The following is a 24,764-nucleotide window of genomic DNA, read 5'->3' on the forward strand; positions in this document are numbered from 1 at the left end:
CAGATGTGTCAACTCTCTTTAATTCTACAAGTAGATACTGGAGGCACAAATAATACGAATTTTCTCTCATAAATCAAGCAATGAGCCAAAAGCAAAGCTAGGGCTAAACCCCCATCAGCATTGGCGTGGCCATGTCAGTGGAGAAGAAACAAGCCATCGTGCAGAGGGTCAGCATCTCAGCTGTCTCCTCAGCAAAGTAAAACCATACGAGCTGAACGGTTCCTTTTCTGACGACATAACCAACCACAACGGCTGTGCAGGACTTTTCACTACTGGGACGTGTCAGGTGCTCGCTGATCTCCATCCTCACCCCTCATACCCTGAGTCGTGTTGTGCACGTTTTGCTGACACTCGGGCCAGTCAAGTCATCAGCCTCGATCACACCCTAGAGAAGCAGCAGCAGAGGCCCAGAGACGCCCCAGATCCTCCCCGGCATCGCCGCCCACCCTGCTCTTTGCCTCAGGGATGACTTCCGCCTCCATCTCTTCACACGCACCTCACCTCTTGAAGGCCTGGCCCAGGACTTCCCTTCTCTGATGGAAGCCCCCCTCCTGCACATCCCGCCCACCAGACGATGTGCTCTTTAAACTGACCACCTTCCACACTTGGTCAACACATACATGCCAGGAGCCAGGCAACCAGGACAGAGAGATAAGACATTATTTGTTTCAAGCTTTTTAAAAGAAAAAAAATCCTATCGGGAAATAAGTCCTAGTGCCGTACCGTGCTGCGCTGAGTATGGTGGGAGCAGGCCGGGGTAAGAGGAGGGGAGGGGGCTTCCAGCAGGAGGAGCAGCAGGAAGAGGAGCACAGGGGCTGCTGAGAAGGACCAGGAGGAGGAGAGGCCCTGGCAACTCCGCACGAGCACCTGAGCTTCGAGGAAAGAACGAGCAGCGGACAGAGGACGGGCTGGAACGAGGAGGACGGCCTGACACTCAGGCAGTCCCATCCATCGGGGCCCGTGGCACAGCCGCATGGACCGGCCACCAACAATGCTGTGTGGAGCGCACAAGTGGGCTCAGCCTCCTCCAAACGAGGGGCCAGCTGCCTGCACATGTCCACCTCTCTGAATCCATCATGATTCCAAATTCCTAAACTTGACAGGACAGTGTTAACTGGTTAAATTCTGCCTCCACACATCACCAAACTGAAAAGGGCACCTTGAACCCACCCCAGAGTCTCTGAGATGGAAAGACTGGGAGGTGTCCTTACAAAACGGGTAAAAGTCACCACTGTCGCTTGAACACGGACACATTTCCTCTTCGACAACATCTATAAAACAAGACATGGGACTTCCCTGGTGGCGCAGTGGTTAAGAATCTGCCTGCCAATGCAGGGGACACAGGTTCGAGCCCTGGTCCGGAAAGATCCCACATGCCGTGGAGCAACTAAGCTGGTGCACCACAACTACTGAGCCTGTGCACTAGAGCCCGCGAGCCACAACTACTGAGCCCGCGAGCCACAACTACTGAGCCCGTGCTCTAGAGCCCACGAGCCACAACTACTGAAGGCCGTGCACCTAGAGCCTGTGCTCTGCAATAAGAGAAGCCACCACAATGAGAAGCCCATGCACCACAATAAAGAGTAGCCCCTGCTCGCCGCCAACTAGAGAAAGCCCACTTGCAGCAATGAAGACCCAATGCAGCCAAAAATAAATAAATAAATTAATTAATTAAAAAACAAGACACACCACGCTTTGGTCTCACACAATCAGTGAGCAGCTCACCACTTTCCTTGAAGCTCAGATCTCTCCTTCTAGGAGAAAGGAAGGGAGAGGGGGTTGGGGGACGAATGGTATTTCCCTTTCATCCACAAACCCAGGCCCCTGGAACCCATCCACACTCCTGGGGAGCTTACCTTCTCGCAAGGGAGACAGCAATAAGCAAAATAATTAAGTATTTTTATCACGTTATACAGTAATAAACCCTATGGGAAAAAAGAGCAGAGTAAAGGGCAGCTGTGCTGGGAAGGGGGGCAGGTTGCAATTCTAAACAGGTGGTCAGGTTGGGCCTCACTGTGACAGTGACACTGAAGCAAAGACTTAGAGGAGGTCAGCCACATGTATATTTGGGTCAAGAGTGTGCCACGCACAGAGAAGAGTGAAGGCTTTGTGATGGGTACGTGCCTCACGTCTGGGGATGGCGACTGCGGCACAAGCCCCGTGAACAAAGGAAAGAGAAGCGCCTGAAACTTAGGTTCAGAGTTGAGAGATCCTGTACTGATTCATTAGTCTAAACTCCTAAATCCAACTATCAGAGAATAGAGGCTTCTACTTCCGTTTTCTCGTAGCACCTACCAGCACGGTGTCATAACAATTTAGGCTAGCAAGTGGTCAAGAATTGTTTATACAATGAATTCCAGAAAATGTTCATATTCAAACTGTTAAGCTGTGGTAGAATTTTTTTAGAATGACATGTCACTATTAAAACACTCTAAATGTCAACAGGAGATGAAACTACAACTGACTTGAGGAGTAAAGTAATTCAGCAAAAAACAAGAGCTCAGAAAGCTTCAGGACTTTTTAGTAGGGGCAACTGGAATCATGTGGCCAGATGAGAGAGAACAGTGAGGGAGGCGAAGGGGCGTGGGTGTGGCCCTGGGGTCTGCTCTGGCTCCATTGGTCCCCATGGCCGAAGAAGCCGCTGTGACCTGCACGGAGCAGGGCGGCCCCCGGAGGTGCGGGCCCAGGACCCGAAACCCAGCACTGGTCTCCTGGGCCTCTTTCTCATCCGTTAAGAGGAAACAGCCAGACTACACTCGTCCTTCACCACTATTTCTACTGACTGACCCTCATTTATACCCTAAACGTGTCAAGTACAGAACTCCTCAAAAAGTCCTATTTTATCTTAAAAATTTACAGAAACTTAAAAATTCTACTTTGCTATGTATCTGTATTTTAATATATCAACCACTCCTTCCCCCAATGCCCATTCTGAGTACAATGGATGGTCCTGGAGGATGTGCCCGGCTTCCTCACTGACTTAAGGGCTCTCCCTGCAGCCCCGGCGCAGCTCCAACACCAGAGCTGTCCACATGACGCGGTGGCTACAGGTGGGGCCTGCCGTGACGAGGCTCCAGCCCGCTCAGCGCCCAGGCCTCAGCCATCGGCATGGCCAGGGACCCTGACAAGTTCACTGCATCCCACCCCCGCCTCGCACAGTGCCCTACCCAGGACCCGATTCAGGAAGGCTGTGAAATCCAGAAACCTGGAAAAACACTGGAATAACCCTCAGACCTGATCCCCGTCTCTTCTTTTGCAGGCATCACTCGTGTGGAGCGGTTTTATCGCGTGTGCAAACTCATGCACCCACCACCACAAGCTCCTCTGTGCCCCCTTCAGAGTCTCTCTTCCCCAGCCCCGTCCTGACCCAGTGATCTGTCCTCTCCCGTAACGGCGGCACCATTCCCAGAACGCTGTATAAATGGAATCACGCAGGAGGTAACCTTGAGACTGGACTCTGCTCGGTGGGAGTCCTCTGGGGCCCACCCAAGCTGCTGCAGGGCACGGGGAGCTTCCCACGGCAGGAACAAAAGAATCACGGTGTGTTGACCACTTACCCACTGATGGACACTTGGGTCGTTTCCAATTTGGAGCTCTTACAAACAAAGCTGCTCTGAACACCCATGTTCACATTTCTGTGTGGACATAAGATCGCAATTCTCGGAGATAAATGTCCAGTAGTGCAGCGGCTGCGTCATATAAGGTAATCAAGAAGCTGCCACACCATGTTCCAGAGCAGCCGCACCATCCACCGTCCTCTGTTCTCCCCGCTGTGTAGGAGATCCAGCTTCTCCACATCCTTGGAGTCTGCAGCCCTGTCATTTCAACTCCTCTAGTATGTGTGTCACAATCACTCACCACCATGGTTTTAATTTGCTTTTCCCTAATGGTTAGTGATGTTTTTCGTGTGCTTATGTGCCATCTACGTTCATCATCTTCTGCCCATTTCTGAACTGGACTGTTTGGGATTTTTACTGCTGTATTTTCAAAGTTCTGTATATATTCTAGATATGAGTTCTTTGTGGTTTATAAATATTTTCTCCCACTCTGTCCTCGTCTCTCCATCCTACTAACGGGGTCTTTCACAAAGCAAAAGTTTTAAATTTTGGTTTAGTCCAATTTGTTGATATTTTTTCTTTTATGGATTGTGCTTTTGATATCATGTTAAGAACTCTTCACCAAAAACTAAAAACGGAGATAGAACCAAAGGTCAAAATCCTAACAGTTAATGAGAAAACTTTTAAGTAAAAGAGCTGTCTACACAATGGATTTTGAGAATAAGTGCATTTAGTCTTTATTTTTTAATGACTTTTAAAAAATTAATTAATTAATCAGTTTATTTATTTACGGCTGCGTTGGGTCTTCATTGCTATGCGAGGACCTTCTCTAGTTGTGGTGAGTGGAGGCTATTCTTCCTTGCAATGCATGGGCTTCTCATTGCAGTGGCTTCTCTTGTTGCGGAGCATGGGCTCTAGGCACACGGGCTCCAGGAGTTGTGGCACTCAGGCTCCAGTAGTCGTGGCACACGGGCTCAGTAGTTGTGGCGCATGAACTCAGCTGCTCTGTGGCATGTGGGATCTTCCTGAACCAGGGCTCGAACCCATGTCCCCTGCACTGGCAGGCACCAGGGAAGTCCCACTCTTTATTTTTAAACTTTAGATGTGATGAGGAAGAATGTTAGCAAATATTTACAGAACAGTTACCAGAACATTTAAGTTATATCTATACTTATTCTGATTACTATTATACAATAGTTTTTATCTAAGTGTGCTTAGCAAGAAAGATGACAAACACATTCTTGTCATGTATAAAAATCTGTTTTCATAAATTGAAAGTCTATTGTCTTGTAATTCTGAGACTATCAAAATGTTTATTAATTACTTGTCTGTGAATTTTCTGGATTATCTATGAAGAAAAAAACCATATAATTCATAACTGTAGTGGTTTTGAAACATGCCCACAGTTCTTTGTGACAACTCTCCCCTCTTGAACCCGGATGACGTGGTACCTCGCCCTAATGAACAGAATGTGGTGCAGGTGATGTGTGACTTCAAAGGAGAGGTGACACAGGCAGTGCAGCTCCCGGCTAGACTCCAAGGATGCTCACTCCTGCAACTCAGGGGCTACCGGTGAGGAAGTCCAGGTCACATGGAGATGCCATGTGCAGGTGTTGCAGCTGACGGTTTACCACTGGGTGAGGGTCCAGGCGACCCAGCCCAGCCACCACCTGAGCTATGCTGCCTGGGAGATGGTGAGCAAGACCCGCCTGCGTCCAGTCAGCCTCCCGCTTCCAGACGTGGCGAGTGACTGTTAGGGTCTGAGGGGGTTAGTTAGACAGCAGCAGTTTCCAATCCTTATGCCTTCGTTTCTTATTCTTCTCTTACTGTAGTGTCTGGGACCCAAAGTACAATGTCAAGTGGAAGTGGTACTTGTGGGCACCCTTGCCTTCTCCTCGAGTTTTAAGAATGTTTGTAACACATTATCATTAAGAGTGATGTGACTGTAGGTGTCCTCTCATGTTAGTTACAGAAGTTTCCTTCTGTTTCTAGTTTAATACGTTATTTGTTTTTAATCAGGAGCAAGAACTGACTTTAAATAATCTTTTTGCATCTATCGAGATATTCATATGGCTTTTTCTCCTTTGCCTTGTTACTAAGGTTAATTACATTTATAAGACTGTCTAATTCTAAGCCACCCTTACATTGCTAAAATAAACTTAATACAGACACTACTGTATTCAGTTTTCTAACCTTTCTTTAGGATTTTTACATCTACATTCATGACGTAGATACGCCTGTAACTTTTATTCCTCTCACTAAACTTTTCTGGTTTGGACATCCAAATTATCTAATAGCCTCACAAAAGGAATTGAGGAGTATTCTCTTTTTCTGTTCTCGGGAAGAGTTTTTATTATTATTAAGACACGCCTGTTGGGACTTCCCTGATGGTGCAGTGGTTAAGAATCCGCCTGCCAGTGCAGGGGACACGGGTTCGAGCCCTGGTCCAGGAAGATCCCACACACTGCGGAGCAACTAAGCCCGTGGACCACAACTACTGAAGCCTGCGCGCCTAAGAGCCTGTGCTCTGCAACAAGAGAAGCCACTGCAATGAGAAGCCCGCGCACCGCAATGGAGAGCAGCCCCCGCTTGCCGCAACGCAACTTACAGAAAGTGCCGCGCAGCAACAAAGACCCAACGCAGTCAAAAATAAATAAAATAAATAAATAAATTTATTTTAAAAAGACACACCTGTTAAAGCATCTAGTCCCAGTGTTTTCTTAGTGGAAACATTTTTTTAATTAATTTAATTTATTTAGCTGTCACAGGTCTACTTAGACTCTACTTCTCCTTTAATCTGTGTTGGTAAATTCTATTTTTCCAAGAGTCTGTTCCATTTCTTCTAACTGATCACATTTATTGCCATAATTGTTTGCAGTACTCTAGCTTTTTAATTCCTTTTACATATGTATTGATGTTTCCCTTTTTTCTCCTAATGCTGTTTATATGCACCTGTCTCTGTCTTTCTGGGGTTTCTGTTTTGTTTTTAAATATTTACTGTATGTATGTATGTATGTGTTTGTTTATTTATTTATTTAGCTGCACTGGGTCTTAGTTGTGGCATGCAGGATCTTTGTTGTGGAATGTGGGATTTTTTTAGTTGAGGCATGTGGAATCTTTTTAGTTGAGGCATGCGGGATCTAGTTTTCTGACCAGGGATTGAACCTGGGCCACCTGCATTGGGAGCATGGAGTCTTAGCCACTGGACCACCAGGGAAGTCCCTGTCTCTCTGGTTTCTATGTTTGTTTTATTTTTCTTGCCCAATCATGCCAGTTTATTAGTCTTATCAAGGAACTAATAATTTGGTTTTGTTTGGTCCTTTGATTTCTATTCTTCTTTTATTTTTGTATTATTTCCTTTCTGCTTTTTTTGGGGGGAGGCGGTTTTATTCTGTTACTTTTACTCTACATTGGGTTAGACACATAGCACTTTAATTTTCAGCCTTTTGTTTTAATACAAACATTTAAGACAGCATATTTTTTTGCAGTACTCTTTTTGCTGCTTTATTCAAGTTCTGATAAGTAGAATTTTACCTATTGTTCACTTTTAAGTTTCCATTATGATTTCTTCTTAACCCATGAATCATTTAGAAATCTTTAAATCTCCAAATTTATAGGAATTTTTATCTTATTAATAATCTATAATTTAACTGCATTACGGTCAAAGAACATGGCCTGTAAGACAGTAATTCTTAAACTGTTTTAAGAGTTACTTCCACAGCCTAGTCAATTACAAATATTCCATGTAAGTCCTAGAAGAATGTGAATTCTCTAATTGTTGGAGAATAGGTTCTATATATAACGTCTTATATATTTTTCTTATTAAATAAAGCTTAACTGTGTGGTCCAAATCTTCTACTTCTTTACTAATATTTTGCCTTAAGAAGTCTGTGAACGGGCTTCCCTGGTGGCCCAGTGGTTAAGAAACCGCCTGCCAATGTAGGGGACTCAGGTTCAAGCCCTGGTCCAGGAAGATCCCACATGCCGCGGAGAAACTAAGCCCGTGCGCCCCAACTACTGAACCTGCGCTCTAGAGTCCGCGAGTCACAACTACTGAGCCCACGCACCACAACTACTGAAGCCTGCGCGCCTAGAGCCTGTGCTCCGCAACAAGAGAAGCCACCGCATTAAGAAGCCTGCACACTGCAACGAAGAGCAGCCCCCGCTCGCCGCATCTAGAGAAAGCCCACGCGCAGCAACGAAGACACAACACAGCCAAAAATAAAAATAAATTAACCAAATAAATGAAAAAAAGTCTGTGAATATAGAATTGTCAATTTATTTCTGTAATTCTATTCATTTTTGCCTTATATACCTTGAGACTATTTTATTAGGTGAATACAAATGTCACAGCTGATACTGCCATGTGTATTCAGAGTAGCTCTGCCATTTGCTGAAATCTTTTTTTAGGAGGTGGGGAGCACAGAAAGCCTGGATGTCTTCCTTACTTCCTCCCCACCTAGCAATTTATTTAAAAAGTGTGTTTATTGAGAATCTTCTTGTTTTGTGGCAGTAAGAAACTATGGACTATCTAACCTGCCACATTACTGGAATCAGAAGTCCATGTGTTACTTTAAACACTGATGGATGAACCTTGAGGGCATTATGCTATGTGAAAGAAGCCAATCACAAAAGAAACACTATATGATTCCATTTCTATGAGGCACCCGAAGTGATCAGACTCTGAGAAAGAGGAAGTAGAATGGTGACTGCCAGGGGCTAGGGGAGGGGGTAGGGTTTCAGTCACACAAGATGGAGCTGTCATACAACAATTGTGCATACAGCCAACAACACCGTGATGGACACCTAAAAACTGTTAAAAGGGTAAATTTATGGTATGTGTTTTTACCACAAAAACAAAACAAAAAACTACTCTTTCACCTCCTTTTAGATCAAATAGTAAACTGGGATTTCTACGTGCAAAGCAAATATAGTAAGGAATATTTCAAACTCTGGCAGCTGTCTCTAACAGTACAAATACAATTCTCAAAGTGATGACTACAACCTTTCTTTTCTCAACCAACCACCTTCTGGCCAATCTCTTCTACAATTACCTCATGGTTAAGTGAGACAAATAAGGCATCTTTTCAGTCATGGCAATTATACAAAGACCGTAGACTTCTTAAAATTCTTTCTATTTCAAAATACCCCTCTTTGGGACCTGCCTGGCAATTATACAAAGACTGTAGACTTGTTAAAATTCTTTCTATTTCAAAATACCCCTCTTTGGGACCTGCCTGGCTATCCAGAGAGTTAAGACTCTTGAGCTCCCAATGCAGGGGGCCTGGGTTCAATCCCTGGTCAGGGAACTAGATCCTGCATGCATGCCACAGCTAAGAAGCCCACACACCACAACGAAGATCCTGTGAGCGGCAACTAAGACCCGGCACAGCCAAAATAAATAAATAAATAAATATTAGAGGAAAAAAAACACCCCACAAAATACCCCTCTTTGAATATGTACCTCATATTCATACCTTCAAATGTAGTTTCAAGCTGGGCATATAAGAATCACGTAAGGAGTTTGTTTAAAAATACATTTCCAGACTTGATGAATCAAAATCTAGAAAGATCTGTGATTCTGAATTAAAAACAAACAAACGAAAAACAATTCCTTTTGATTGCTTGCAAACATGTCATTGTCTGCTTTGCACTCAGTATTATCTATGTTTATTTCCTGTATGGATGTTTAGAAATTCTTTATATGAAAAATAACTGCTGGTTTAAAAGACTATTTTAATAAAGTAAAAAAAAAAAAAAATTATCTTAAAAGCCGCCCCTAACTCCTTAAGCAGAGCTGAGTGCCTCTTCTCGGCTCCACCAGCACTGTGCCATCTCCTGACACACAAAGCACAGCAGGCACGTACACACACACACACCCCGCCCCACACTGCACATATGTTGTTGGCAGGCAGGGCGTGTGGACTCACAGTCCTCTCAGGCACAGCACAATGGCGGACATGCAGCTGGTTTTCAATACACGTTTTCTGAACCAAGCCAACAACTGTACAGGACTCTGTATGGAAATGATCTAACGACTATCAATCAAGAAAGGTATACCAGCATCACCTCAGGAACTTTGAAAAAATACCTATTCCCAGGTTCACCTGGATTTAGTGGAAGTCACCAGCTCCATGACCTCCTCTCCTGTATGAGGATAACACCCCGGGAAGTGGTTGTTTAGATGGTATTTGGGGGAAGAGGACTTTGAGTGAAGTCGGTCAAAGAGAGAGGAAGCCTATTCTAAACGGGAATGACATTCGAAAACTGTTAAAAACAGGGCATGTTGGTGCCAAGTGAGTCACCAAAACAAACAATTTGTAGGAAAATGGCTACAAAAGGCCTTGTGTGGTAACGCTAAAGCACTTTAACTTTTCATAAAACTGAGGAGCATGACTGAAGACAGGAGTGGAGGACAGACTTGCATCACACAAAGATTGCTCTGGATACCGTGTGGGGTTTGGACTGAGGTGGGAACAGAATAGAGACCAGTTAAGAGGCTGCTGTAATAACCCAGGCCTGAACCAAGCCAGTATGAACAGAGAACAGATTTGAAATATACTGTGGAAATGGAATTATAATTACTTAGTCACCAACCAGATGTGGGAGCTGAATGAGGGAAGAGAGGTCTGAGTTTCTAGCTGCAGCAAGTGTGCGGCTAGTGGTAGCCCTTATGAACATGGGGATAAAGCAGAAAGAACAGATTAGGGCTGGGACTGAGGGACTGTGGGGAAGGAATTCTGAGCCTGAGGTGGCTACAGCACATCAAGACAGAGAAGTGCGTAAGTGGGTCTGTAGCCGAGAATAGAGACGTAGGCTGCAGATGAGATCTGGGGTCAGAAGCAGAGAGATGGCAACTGAACTCACAGAAAATGAGGCCATTCACACAAGTAGAAGAGGGGGAGACACAGGCAGAGACAGAGCCCTGAAGACAAAGGCAACTGAGGAAGAGAAGTTCTGAAAAGGCGTGATCAGCCAGAGAAGTAACAGCAAAATCAAGAAAAATATGGACTTAGGGAAGGAAGGCACGGTTGACAATGTCGGAAGTCACAGAGGGCTAAGAAAAAACACCGATGGAAAGTCCCTCATTGCATTAGAAAACTAGAAAGCGCACAGTACTTTAGAATAAAAGTTTCAGTGGGGAGGCTGGGGTAGAACCACGGCTGAAGAACGCGTGGGTGATGAGAGTGGAGAGAGACAGGGTGGTGCACGCTTCTAAGATTCTGTGTGTGTGTGTGTGTGTGTGTGTGTGTGTGTGTATGTGTGTGTGTGTGTGTGCGCGCGCGTGCACATGCCTTTGTCTGTGTAGGTGACAAAGCGATAGCTGGAGTGCGATATGGGGGTTGAGGTCGGAAGAGATTGGAGCACATCTGAATAATAAGGGAAGAGAGTTATTAGAAAGAGGTTGAAGCTATGAAGAAGAGAGGTGATAGTGGAGCGTGAGGCCCATGAGGAAGCACCTGGCATCGAACACAAATGCAGCACACCAGCAGCCCTAAAGAGGATGCCTACGCTCACCCACTGAAACCAAATATGCGAATCCTCTGAGCAGTAAGGCAGCCTAATTCAATATCTGAAGGTGGGATCGATCAGAACAAAAATAAAATCACTTGATGAACACATTTTTAAAGCCCTGGTGTTATAACTGTTCACAAAACCCTATGTGTGTGTGTGTGTGTGCGCACGCGCGTGCACATACATGCACACGCACAGCAGAATCTAAGTCCAACCACAGGGAACTGTTACATAAAGATTGACCTGCCCAAAGCCACTGTGGAAGCCACTAAAAGACTGTTCAGGACAGGAAACGTCTACAACATGCAACCACACGGGAGAAAAGCTGCAGGTCAGTGCGTGCAGGATTCCAGCTGAATTTAAAAGAATGTACATACACATTTACACAGACAAATACCAAAAGAATATAAACCCAATAGTATTTGCTTGTTTTTAAATGATGAGAGTTTTTTCTTTACACATTTCGATGTTTTAAAACTTTTAAAACTTTTCAAGTAGTAGTGAATACACACTACTTTTGTAATTCGGGGGAAAAGAATTACACCAATAAATATTTTAAGTAATACTTATAAAAGCTATGGAATAATATGAAAAGAAGTAGATATATATGACTACACATATATGATTACAATTATTTTGAAAAGAGAAAAATCATGTGTAAGAAAAAAGGCTGGTAAGAAATACATCAATTAATGTGTTGGAGGAGGAAATAATTATGGGCAATTTTCCTTCCTTCTACTATTTTATGCCTTGAAAATTTTCTTTAAAGAACATATATTACATTAGTATGAAAAAAAAACACCATACTTACCAACCCCGACCCCAACCTTTTCCACCATGTCCCGCCTCCTACGACACACACACCCACACCCCCCGCAAGTACTTACATGGGCTTACATCTCTGTATCTGTTTCGATTTCTGTTTTCTGGAAACTTGGCCACTCTATGAGGATAGTCATGGGACTCACTGCGAATTTCCTTAAAATAACAAAAATATATTTTAATATTTCTCTTAAATTTTATATAGCAAAACAGACACTTTCCCAGCCAGTATAAAATAACTTTCAGGCTTCCCTGGTGGCGCAGTGGTTGAGAGTCCACCTGCTGATGCAGGGGACACAGGTTCGTGCCCTGGTCCGGGAGGATCCCGCATGCCGCGGAGTTGCTGGGGCTGTGAGCCATGGCCACCGAGCCTGCGCATCCGGAGCCTGTGCTCCGCAGCGGAGAGGCCACAGCAGTGAGAGGCCCGGTACCGCAAAAATAAATAAATGAATGAATGAATGAATGAATAACTTTCACTGAGCACTTAGTATAGGTCAAGTACTATGCAAAGCACATCATCGACGTGACCTCATTCAATTCTCATAACACCAGTGGGAAAGATTATCTTCCCCATTTTGTATGTCAGGGGTGACAGGCTTTCAGGAGTTAAATGATCTACCAAAGGTCCCACAGCTAGTGAGTGTGAGACCCCAGGACTGAACCAAGGTCCTTCAAGCAGAAGGCTCTGCTCTCATACACGTTCACTGCCCTGCCATGTTCAACACCTACAGCAACGTTAACAGTTCATGTGACAACTGATGCAAAGGAGGAAGCTAAGGTTACCACATCATACTCAAATTTCCAACTAAACTCTCTGAATATTATCTACCTATATTTCAGAGCTTCTATCTTAAAATTTTAATCTATTTCTTTATCTTCATGCCATATAACTGTTACTTTATTCTGAGCCCCGGTATTCTCAAATTTTATTTCTAGAGCTACAAATGCTCATTTTAGGACCCTTATGGTTCTTGGTATTCCACTACAGAAGAACTTCTGTGCCACTATGCCTGCACTAGGCACTCAGCTACTTGCTGTATCCATCATGACCAGCTTTTTCTCCCAAATGGAACATTATTCTAAGAATTCAGATAAAAACAGAAACAGGGGCTTCCCTGGTGGCGCAGTGGTTGAGAGTCTGCCTGCCGATGCAGGGGACACGGGTTCGTGCCCCGGTCCGGGAGGATCCCACATGTGGAGCGGCTGGGCCGCTGAGCCTGCGCGTCCGGAGCCTGTGCTCCGCAATGGGAGAGGCCACAACAGTGAGAGGCCTGCATAACGCAAAAACAAAAACAAAAACATAAACATACCAAAAAAAAGAGTATGCATTAACAGCATACCCCATATGCATACCCCATATGCATACCCCATATGCATTAACAGCATACCCATACCCCAAAGAGTATGCATTAACAGCAAAAATTAATTTGGGCTTTTGCTCACACTACCATGTCTGGAGAAACAGTATTTTAAAAGTTAGGCACCAAGATTTCCCTGGTGGTGCAGTGGTTAAGAATCCATCTGCCAATGCAGGGGACACAGGTTCAAGCCCTGGGTCCAGGAAGATCCCACATGCCGCAGAGCAATGAAACCTGTGTGCCACAACTACTGAGCCTGCGCTCTAGAGCCCGTGAGCCACAACTACTGAGCCCACGTGCTACAACTACTGAAGCCTGCGTGCCTAGAGCCCGTGCTCCGCAACAAGAGAAGCCACCGCAATGAGAAGCCCGCGCACTGCAATGAAGAGTAGCCCCTGCTCGCTGCAACTAGAGAAAGCCCGTGCACAGCAACAAAGAGCCAACTCAGACAAAAATAAAATAAAATAAATAAATAAACCCATTAAAAAAAAAGTTAGGCACCAGGTAATTTTATAAATTAAGCATAAATAAGTTATTCAGGTAATTTTCCTACCGTCCTGCCTGCCACCACCCAACAGCCCTAGGACAGGTAACTTTCTAGCTCATATTTTTACCCAATGGGCCTTCCAATACCCAAGAGTAGGGAACAGAGACCACCTCTCGGCGCAAGAAATCACAGCCTCTTTGTGCAAAGAGCATGGGGGTTCAACATATGTTGGTGCAGTCCTTTTGGAAAATGCAATCTGCCACACACACAGGAACAGAAACACACACATACACATGTTACAATTGTTGCTACTGACTTTTTTTTTTTTTTTTTTTTTTTTTGCGTTACGCAGGCCTCTCACTGTTGTGGCCTCTCCCGTTGCGGAGCACAGGCGCCTGACGCGCAGGCTCAGCGGCCATGGCTCACAGTCCCAGCCACTCCGCGGCACGTGGGATCTTCCCGGACCGGGGCACGAACCCGCGTCCCCTGCATTGGCAGGCGGACTCTCAACCACTGCGCCACCAGGGAAGCCCGCTACTGACTTTTTAATGCTACTCTCACACCCAGCAATCTTGCTAAGCTCTCTAACATTTGGTAGCTGGTTCTGAATCTCTTGATACCAGCAAACAGTGATAATTCTGTCTCCCTTATACTTCGTATTTCTCATTCATACCTCTTATTTCTTTTTCTTATCTAATTGCATTGGCTAGGACCTCTTATTCAATGTCAAATAGAAATATTTTTTCCCTGATTTTGAAAGAACTGCTTCTAAGGTTTAACCACTAAGTGTAATATTTGCTTTAGGTTTCTGGTGGATACACTTTTCAGGTTAAGAAGGTTCCCCTCAGTAACTTCTAGTTTACTAAATGTTTCTTTCATCATGAATGGGTGTTGAATTTTACTCAATGTTTACCCTGCATTCATGGATATTTAACTTTTCTCCTTTAATCTGGTAATGTATTGAATTACAATAATAGATTTTCATTTAGATATGCATTTAAGGTTCCTCCATGTCTTTTCACGGCTTGATAGCTCATTTCTTTTTAGTGCTGAATGATATTCTATTGTTTGGGTGTACCACCATTATTTTAAGATGTATGTATCTACATTTTTAAGTTGAATTGACCTCTAATTTTCTTGTCCCATACAATTTATTCAGTTTTAGTATCAAAGCTCTACTAGCCTCATACAATAAGTTGGACAGAAATATTACCTTTTAGCTTCAAATACTTTTCCATGAAAGCATATCATAACAAATAACTGTGACTGGATGAAAAAATAAATAAAGCTTCATTTCCACTGATTAATTATAGAAGTTTTTAAGTGTCAAATAATAAGTTTTATAGGTAAAGTCAAACACATTCAGGTCTTGGCTTTTATCTGTATAATCTCAAACACTTCAGAGTCGAAACACTACAGAGTTCAAGTAATTTTTTTTTCAAGTAATTTTATATTCCAAGTTAATAATTGATATAAAAGAAAAACATTGATTTAAAACAATACTAAAACATGCATGTTGAGAGATCTTCTGCATCAAATGCAGAGAAAATAATTGACAAGAATAAGAAATTCTAAGAACATCAGGCAGGTGAGGAGAGTGAAGAAGTGCTCCAACACTTTGCTGCAGAGCGCATACTGCTGTAATGTTTCTGTGAGAACAATTTGATAAGGTTATAAGTTTGAGCCACCAATTTTGCCTCCAGGAATTTATATCGCATACAGCCATATACCTGTGTGTACCAGGATGTTCACTGTACGTAACAGTGGAAAACTGGCAGCAACCTCAGTGCCCTGCAGGAGTAAAGCAGAGGTGAGGGGAAGCTAGGGGGACAGGAGGGAACCAGGAAAGGGACACAAGTGCTGCAAACACTTGTGTGGGCTGGTCTCAAGGACACACTGTGAAAAAGGTATGAAAGACGTTGAGTAGCTCCCAACTCCATCCACTCAAACATAACTATGCCTGAGAACACAATGAATAATTCTAGAAGGAGTCAAAATACTAGTAACTTGTGGGGCAGAAGACTGGGGGACTGAACATCTAGGGGAGGGTAGAAATTTATATAACTAAAAATTTGCTTTAATTATAAAATATTTCAAACAAAAAAATATAGATAATAGGACACCCCATGTTCCCACCAGTGAGATTAAACATGTTACCACTTTTGCCATATTTGTTTCAAATTTCTTCTCTTAGAAAAGGTATAAAGTACATCAGACACAGCTTTTCTCTACCCTGCTCCTCTCTGCTTTCCAAAGTAACCTTCTGTCATTCTAACTGCTTTTTATTGGAAACCTTTTGTGCCATTTAAATTTTAAACCATACATTCACATATTCTTTAGTTTATATACTACTTAAAAATAAACTAGCTAAAATAGTAATAAATACTAGTGTAATATCAGTCTTAATGCTAATAAGTAGTTTTAAAATCACATCAAAAAGTTGTTGCAACACACAGATTGTGAGAAAACAGTTGCAAATCATATATCTGATAAGGGATTAATATCCAGAATATACTTTTTTAAAAAACTCCTACAACTAAAATATAAAACAATTTTTAAAAGGGCATTAAACAAGCCCTTCTTCAGTACTCCTGTTATGCTTATACACCCATTTTCCACAGTTAAGTCCAACTGTTGGTTGCTGTTTCCAATTTTTAGCCTAAAAAACATTTTTTTTAATGTACAATATAACTAATCATTACTGATATTGCAGAAAAAGAATAGGGCAGGGCCCCAGGTATTGGGGTAGGGAAAAGATCTTAATTTACAACACCATAAAACAGATACATTTTCTCAGTTACTTTTTTTTAAAAGAGAGAATTCTTACAGAGTTCATTTTCTCAAATTTCTAATGTTATCATTATTATTTGTTCTCCTTTACCTTTCTTTAATTTCAGTGCATTTAGGAAGAACCCCAGTACTTTAGAAAGTGGCTCCAGAGCTACGTACGAGTTGCCTACTCCAACATCGATTCTTTCTTACTAAAGGTTTCTGAATGTATTTTCTGACTTACAAAGAGCCCAACTAAGAGCCTGTATTTCCCAGCCTCTTGTACAACTAAGAACAGTCATGGGACACAGTTCTGGCCAATCAATGGGAATAAGCAGAAATCACTAGGTTGGGATGCAGGAGAGCTTTGATCAAAAGGGCTGGCTCAGTTGAATACAGGCTCTGATGTGGGGGGCGAGGGGTGGGAAAGGGCAGGAGCTGTCTGGTGACCCCAAGGTAAAAGCACATCCTGAGGAAGGCCAAGCAGAAATAGAGTAGAGTGGGTCATCTATGACTTGATGGAGCCACAGTAACAGCTCTGGACTCCTATCTCCAGAATTCTCATCACATGAGAAATGGAAGTCCCTGTTTGTTGTTGCCTGATTTTCTTTCCAAGCAGCTAAATGCAGGTCTCTAATACACACAGTAGAGCCAAATCTCAACAATAACTAGATCTGACACTGATGAGGCATTTTCAGGACCACCCAAGACACAAAAATAAACAATTTTATAAGCACTTTATGTGAGCAATAAAATACAAGGTGTTTCTCAAAATGGGGATGGGAAAGGCAAGCGTTGAACTATTCCCTAGGTCTATCATATTCGGCAAAATAAGGCTCTACTGATGTTCTGATGCTGAAATGTTCCCCTCCTATAGCAGAGAGAACCCATAAACACTGGCCCTAAATACACAAAGGATGTCTCTGTTAGCAGTAAAACCTGTCAACCTCAGCAATGCTGACATTTGGGCTAGATAACTAACATTGTTGCGGGCCCTCTTGTGCCTGGCAGGATGTTTAACAGCAGCGCCAGGTCTCTACTTGTTAGATTGGCAGTAGCACCCCCTCTCCCAGATGTGACCACCAAAATTCTCTTCTGACATGTCCCCGGACAGCAAAATCTACCACCAATACACCCCACCAACACCCAGCTGAGAACCACTGTTCTAATCTAGTGCCCACTCCCACCTTTAATTAAAGCTAAATTTAAATGGGGAAGATCTTTGTTTTAAAAAATAATTTAACCAAAATAAAAATTTTAATCCTATTGATTTTTATATGATTTTTGCTCAAAAAAGCTAGGAATAATTGACTCACTAGTTATTTCTTTCTTAGTGGCAATGATCCAAAACGTAGCTAACTCATGCACAAGTGTCTTTCATGGAGTTATTTATGACACTGAAAGGCTAGAAATAACCTAAATGTTCAATGTCAGGGAAAAGACTGGTTGTACAAATCATGGTGCATCCAAATTAATACTGTACAGTCACTTAAATGAAAGGCACTCATGCCAGTGGTCGCATAAACTCGTACAGTCTCCTGGAATGGTAATATATGACATAAACAAAGGCATTAACAAACCAATAAATGGAACTGAGCTGCTATTTGGGAGAATAATTCATTCAGCTCCTCAGCTGTATTTGAAATTTACATACATGTGTGAGGTGACTATATTATGATTGCCCAACACCTCCTTTTCCTAAGGATCTGGAAAGGAACTCATGCAAATCTGACTTGTTCTTCCCTAAAGATAACTTCTCTTGCTTTTTCTTTACCCTGAATACTTAGAAAACTCATCAGAACGCATCCTGGTTTTTATGCTTTTCAAATATATTCCTGGTGGAGACTCTGACCTGGAGACTCAAGGTGTTCCTCAGCTCAGAGATGTTCTTCCACTATTACTTCAGTTATTGCTTCATCTGCCTCTGCTCTCTCTTCCAGGAACTCCGATCACAGATTTGAGACCTTCCTGCGTTTTTTGTTTTTTTTTTTGCGGTACGCGGGCCTCTCACTGTTGTGGCCTCTCCCGTTGTGGAGCACAGGCTCCGGATGCGCAGGCTCAGCGGCCACAGCTCACGGGCCTAGCCGCTCTGCGGCATGTGGGACCTTCCCGGACCGGAGCACGAACCCATGTCCCCTGCATCGCCAGGCGGACTCTCAACCACTGCGCCACCAGGGAAGCCCCCTTCCTGTGTTTTAAATGCTCTCTTACTATTCATTTAAAGTACCTTTTTCCTAAATTCTGCAAGGTTTTTTCCCAAGCTAACTTGGTATTGTGCACTATCTATTCTGATAGTGAGTCCTGAATTTTTTAACAGTCACATTCTATAACTTCAAGAACTCTTTCCTGTTCTCAGCTTATTTTATTTTTACAATCTGCACTTGTCATATTGGGAATCTGAATTCCACTTTTCTCTCTTTTTTTATACTATTTGGCATACTCTAAATGATACAGTCTCATTTTCTTCAAGTGCTGAGTTTTTCGTATGTCTAGCATTTGTTTGTTCATCTTTACAGAAAGGATCAGCCCTTACCCAAGGTTTTGTGGATGCTCATACTGTTTACTATCAAAATCCTCTGAGTCTCAAATATGTGGGTGGGACCCTTCTCTATAGTGTCAAATAATAATGTGGATTTTTTCTTATTACTGTGTTTTGGGCATTTCAGTGATCAATAAGAACAACAAAAAAGCTTCTACTGCATGGAATTAAAGACCTAGAAAATTATATCTTTTTCTCATTTTCTATCACTTTTCTTGCTGCCAATTTTTACTACTATTTGCACAATTGTCTCTGACAATTTTCTCTTTAAAATCAGACCTCAGAATTTTCCTTGGAACTATCAAGGAGCCAGTCTAATAAGTGGCATAAGAAAAACATGCTCACATTTAAAGTAAACACAGGAAGAGAATTTATTTTTGCCTGAGGGCATAACAGTGCATGAACAGACCTGAAGGATGAGCAAGCAGATGTCAGGTCAACAAGCTGGGAAAGATGGGTCCAAGCAGAAAAAGAGCTGTGCAAAGCCAGAAAGATGTGAATGTATGTAACAAATGAATGAAAGAATGATTAACTGATGTCTTGCAAGAAGTATATAAGCAACACAAGACTTGTGGTACATGAGAGACGGAAATGCAAGACATGAGGATGAACAGGTGGAGAGAAATCAGATTATGCAGGCATTTGTTCATGCTTCACTCACCCAACACACATACAGGGATTCTGCAAATTATGAAGATGGTGTTGCAAATGGAGGGGCAGGGGGAAGGAAAGATGGATTATTCTACAAACAGTATGATAAAAGCAAGCAGTTATTTAGGAAAAAAAAATTAACTGATCAGGAACAAGACAAGGATTCCCACTTTCACCACTTCTATTCAACATAGTACTGGAAGTTCTACCTGAGCAATCAGGCCAAAAAAACCCAGTAGGCATCCAAGTTGGAAAGAAAGTTGTTAAACTATTTCTATTTACAAATGAAGTGATCTCACGTGTAGAAAACCCTAAAGAATCCACAAAACGACTGTTACAGCTAATAAACAAATTCAGCAAAGTTGCAAAACACAAAATCAACACACAAAAATCAGTTGTGTTTCTATACACTAGCAATGAGCAATTCAAAAAAAAAATGAGATTAAGAAAGCAATCCCATTTACAATACAATCAAGAATACTTAAAAATAAACTTAACCAAAAAGGTGAAAGACTTGTACTCTAAAAACTATAAAACGTGGCTGAAAGAAATTAAAGACAACCTAAATAAATAGAAAGGTATCTCATGTTCGTGGATTGGAAGACTTAATATTAAGATGACAGAGCTACCCAAAGTGTTATACTGATTCAATGTAATCCCTATCAAAATTCCAATGACAATTTTACAGTAACGGAAAAACTCATCCCAAAATTCATATGAAAAGTCAAGGGACCCTGAAAAGCCAAACAAAATTGAAAAAGAATAACAAAGTTGGAGGAATCACACTTCCTGATTACAAAACTTACAGAGCTAGAGTAATCAAACGCATATGGTATGGCATAAAGATAGACACAGATCGATGAAATACAACAGAGTTCAGAAATAAACCCTCAGAGGGACTTCCCTGGTGGTGCAGTGGTTGAGACTCCATGCTACCAATACAGGGGGCCCAGGTTCGATCCCTGGTCAGGAAACCAGATCCCACATGCGTGCTGCAACCAAGAGTTCGCATGCCACAACACAGGAACCGGCGAGCCACAATTAAAGAGCCTACGAGCTACAACTAAGGAACCCACCTGCCACAACTAAGACCAGGTGCAACCAAATAAATAAATAAATATTTTTTAAAAAAATAAAGAAAGAAACCCTCAGATCTATGGTCAACTGATTTTCAACAAGGGGGCCAAGACCATCCAATGTGGAAAGGACAGTCTTTTCAACAAATGGTGTTGGGAAAACGAGACATCCACATGCAAAATAATGAAGTTGCACTATTACAATACACCTTACACAAAAATTAACTAAAAATGGATCAAAGACCTAAATGTAAGAGCTAAAACTATAAGAAACTCTTAGAAGAAAACATAGGGATTGAAAATCTTCATGATCTTGAATTTGGCAATGGTTTCTTAAATTATGATACCAAAAGCACAGGCAACAAAAGAAAAATAGATAAATTGGACTTCATCCAAATTAAAGACTTACATGCATAAAATGACACTATCTAAAGAGTGAAAAGAAAACTCACAGATTGGGAGAAAATATTTATATACCGTGTATCTGACAAGATATTAATAACCAGGATATCTAAAGAACTGCTACAATTCAACAACAAAAGGACAATTAAAAAATAGGCAAAGACACTTGGGACTTCCCTGGTGGTCCAGTGGTTAAGATTCCATGCTCCCAGTGCAGGGGGCCTGGATTCAATCCCTGGTCAGAATCCGCATGCCACAACTAAAACCCCGCATGCTGCAACTAAGACCCGGTACAGCCAAAGAAATAAATATTTTTTAAAAAAAGATAGGCAAAGACACTTTATGAATGGCCAAAATCTAAAACACTGACAACATCAAATGATAACAAGGATGTAGAGCAACAGTAACTCTCATTCTCTGCTGGTGAGAATACAAAATGGTCTAGCCATTCTGGAAGACAGTTTGGTGCTTTCTTACAAAACTGCACATACAATCCAGCAATGATGCTCCTTGGTGTTTACCCAAAGGAGCTGAAGACTTATGTCCACATAAAAATCTACACATGGATGTTTATATCAGCTTTATTCATAATTGCCAAAACTTGGAAGCAACAAATGTGTCCTTCAAGGGTTGAATGGATACATAAATTGTGACACATCCAGACAATGGAATATTAATCAGTGTGAAAAAGAAATGAGCTATCAAGCCATGAAAAGACATGGAAGAACTTTAAATGCATATTACTAAGTTAAAGAAGCCAGTCTGAAAAGGCTACATACTGTATGACTCCAACTATATAACATTCTGGAAAAAAAAAAACTACTGAAACAGTAAAAGATCAGTGGTTGTCAGGGGTTGGAGGGATGACAAGGTGGAGCATAGAGGATTTGTAAAAATACTCTGTATTATGCCATAGTGATGGATACATATCATATAATACATCAGTCCAAACCCACTGAATATACAACACCAAGAGTGAAACTTAATGTAAACTACGGATTTTGGTGATTATTATCTGTCAGTGTAGGTTCATGGGTTGAAACAAATGTGTCAGTCTGGTGTGGGGTCAGGGGGTATATAAGAAATCTGCCTCTCAATTGTGCTGTGAATGTGAAACCACTCTAGAAAAGTAAAGTCTTAATTAAACACAAACCAAAAAAAGGCAAAGGACTTGAATAGTTATTTCTCCAAAGATTCAGAAATGGTCAATAGCACATGAAAAAGATGCTCAACATTCTTAGTCATTAGGGAAATGCAAATCTAAACCATAGTGACATACCTACTACGCAGGACCATAATTTTTTTTTTTTTTTTTTTTTCAGTACGTGGGCCTCTCACTGTTGTGGCCTCTCCCGTTGCGGAGCACAGGCTCCAGATGCGCAAGCTCAGCAGCCGTGGCTCACGGGCCCAGCTGCTCTGCGGCATGTGGGATCTTCCTGGACCGGGGCACGAACCCGTGTTCCCTGCATCGGCAGCGGGACTCTCAACCACTGCGCCACCAGGGAAGCCCGACCATAATTTTAAAAATGGTAAATAACAAGTGTTAGAATGTGAGAAAAGCAGAAACCTCAAACACTGCTGGCGGTAATGTAAAATGTTGCAGCCACTGTGGAAAACAGTTTAGCAGTTCCTCCAATGCTAAACACGGAACTACCATATTATCCAGCAATTCCACTTCTAGGTCCAAACCAAAAGAATTAAAACCAGGGACTCCAATGAACACTTGCACGGCAATGTTCATAGCAGTATTATTCACAATAGCCAAAAGGTGGAAACAATCCAAACGTTCATTACCAGAGAAAAAAAATATGGCATACCCATACAAAAAAAAATATTAGTCAGCCATAAAAAAGGAATAAGGTTGTTACAGACGACAACATGGTTCAACGTTAAAAACATTATGTTAGGTGAAATTATCCAGACACAAAGGAACAAATATTGTATGTTTCCACTTGTATGAGGTACCTAGAAGAGGCAAATTCATAGAGCTAGAAAGTAAAGCACAGGTTATCAGGGGCTGGGGGAGGAGGGAATAGGGAGTTATTGCTTAATGGGTACAGAGTTTCTATTTGGGGTGCTGAAGGGGTTTGGGAAATGGTGGTGATGGTTGCACAACACTGTAAATGGAATAAATGACACTGCAGAGAGAGCAGACAGCAGAAGCAGGAAGAACTACAATTCTGCAGCCTGTGGAATGAAAACCACATTCACAGAAAGAAAGACAAAAGGAAAAGGTAGAAAACTATGTACCAGATGAAGGAACAAGGTAAAACCCCAGAAAAACAACTAAATGAAGTGGAGATGGGCAACCTTCCAGAAAAAGAATTCAGAATAATGATAGTGAAGATGATACAGGACCTCAGAAAAACAATACAGGCAAAGATCAAGAAAATGCAAGAAATGTTTAACAAAGACCTAGAAGAATTAAAGAACAAACACCTAGAAGACTTAAATAACAAACAAAAAGAGATGAACAATACAATAACTGAAATGAAAAATACACCAGAAGGAATCAATAGCAGAATAATTGAGGCAGAAGAACAGGTAAGTGACCTGAAAGACAGAATGGTGGAATTCACTGCTGTGGAACAAAGAAAAAAGAATGAAAAGAAATGTAGACAGACTAGGACAACATTAAACACACCAACATTTGCATTACAGGGCGTCCCAGAAGGAGAAGAGAGACAGAAAGAACCCAAGGAAATAGTTGAAGAGATTATAGTCAAAAACTTCCTTAACATGGGAAAGGAAATAGACACCCAAGTCCAGGAAGTACAGAGAGTCCCAGGCAGGATAAACCTAGTGAGAAACACACTGAGACACACAGTAATCAAATTGACAACAATTAAAGACAAAGAAAAAAATTTTAAAGCAACAAGGGATAAATGACAAATAACATACAAGGGAACTCCCATAAGGTTAACAGCTGATTTCTCAGCAGAAACTCTGAATGCCAGAAGGAAGTTGCATGATATACTGAAAGTGATGAAAGGGAAGAACCTACAACCAAGATTACTCTACCCGGCAAGTACCTCATTCAGAATCGATTGAGAAATCAAAAGCTTTACAGACAAGCAGAAGCTAAGAGAATTCAGCACCACCAAACCAGCTCTACAACAAATGCTAAAGGAACTTCTATAAGTGGGAAACACAGATAAGAAAAGGACCTACAAAAACAAACCCAAAACAATTAAGAAAATGGTAATAGAAACATACATATTGATAATTACCTTCAATGTGAATGGATTAAAATGCTCCAACCAAAAGACACAGGCTCGCTGAATGGAAACAAAAACAAGACCCATATATATGCTGTCTACAAGAGACCCACTTCAGACCTAGGGACACATACAGACTGAAAGTGAGGGGATAGAAAAAGATATTCCATGCAAGTGGAAATCAAAAGAAAGCTGGAGTACCAATACTCATATCAGATAAAACAGACTTTACAGAATGTTACAAGAAACAAGAAAGGACACTACGTAATGATCAAGGGATCAATCCAAGAAGAAGAGATAACAATTATAAATATATATGCACCCAACACAGAAGCACCCCAATACATAAAGCAAATGCTAACAGCTATAA

General features: G+C 41.9%; 1 protein-coding gene across 6 annotated transcripts in view; it reads right to left on the bottom strand.

The window, feature by feature from the left end:
* PTPN2 (protein tyrosine phosphatase non-receptor type 2) overlaps positions 1-24,764 on the bottom strand; it is a 76,752-nt gene that overhangs the window by 38,861 nt on the left and 13,127 nt on the right. For all 6 annotated transcript variants that reach the window (XM_060170230.1, XM_060170235.1, XM_060170234.1 and 3 more), the window contains exon 2: positions 11,960-12,050. In XM_060170230.1, coding sequence (XP_060026213.1) covers positions 11,960-12,050 — 91 coding nt within the window. The remainder of the gene's footprint in view (positions 1-11,959; positions 12,051-24,764) is intronic.

This window comes from Lagenorhynchus albirostris, chromosome 14 (assembly GCF_949774975.1).
Source record: "Lagenorhynchus albirostris chromosome 14, mLagAlb1.1, whole genome shotgun sequence".
NCBI classification, from domain to species: Eukaryota; Metazoa; Chordata; class Mammalia; order Artiodactyla; family Delphinidae; genus Lagenorhynchus; species Lagenorhynchus albirostris.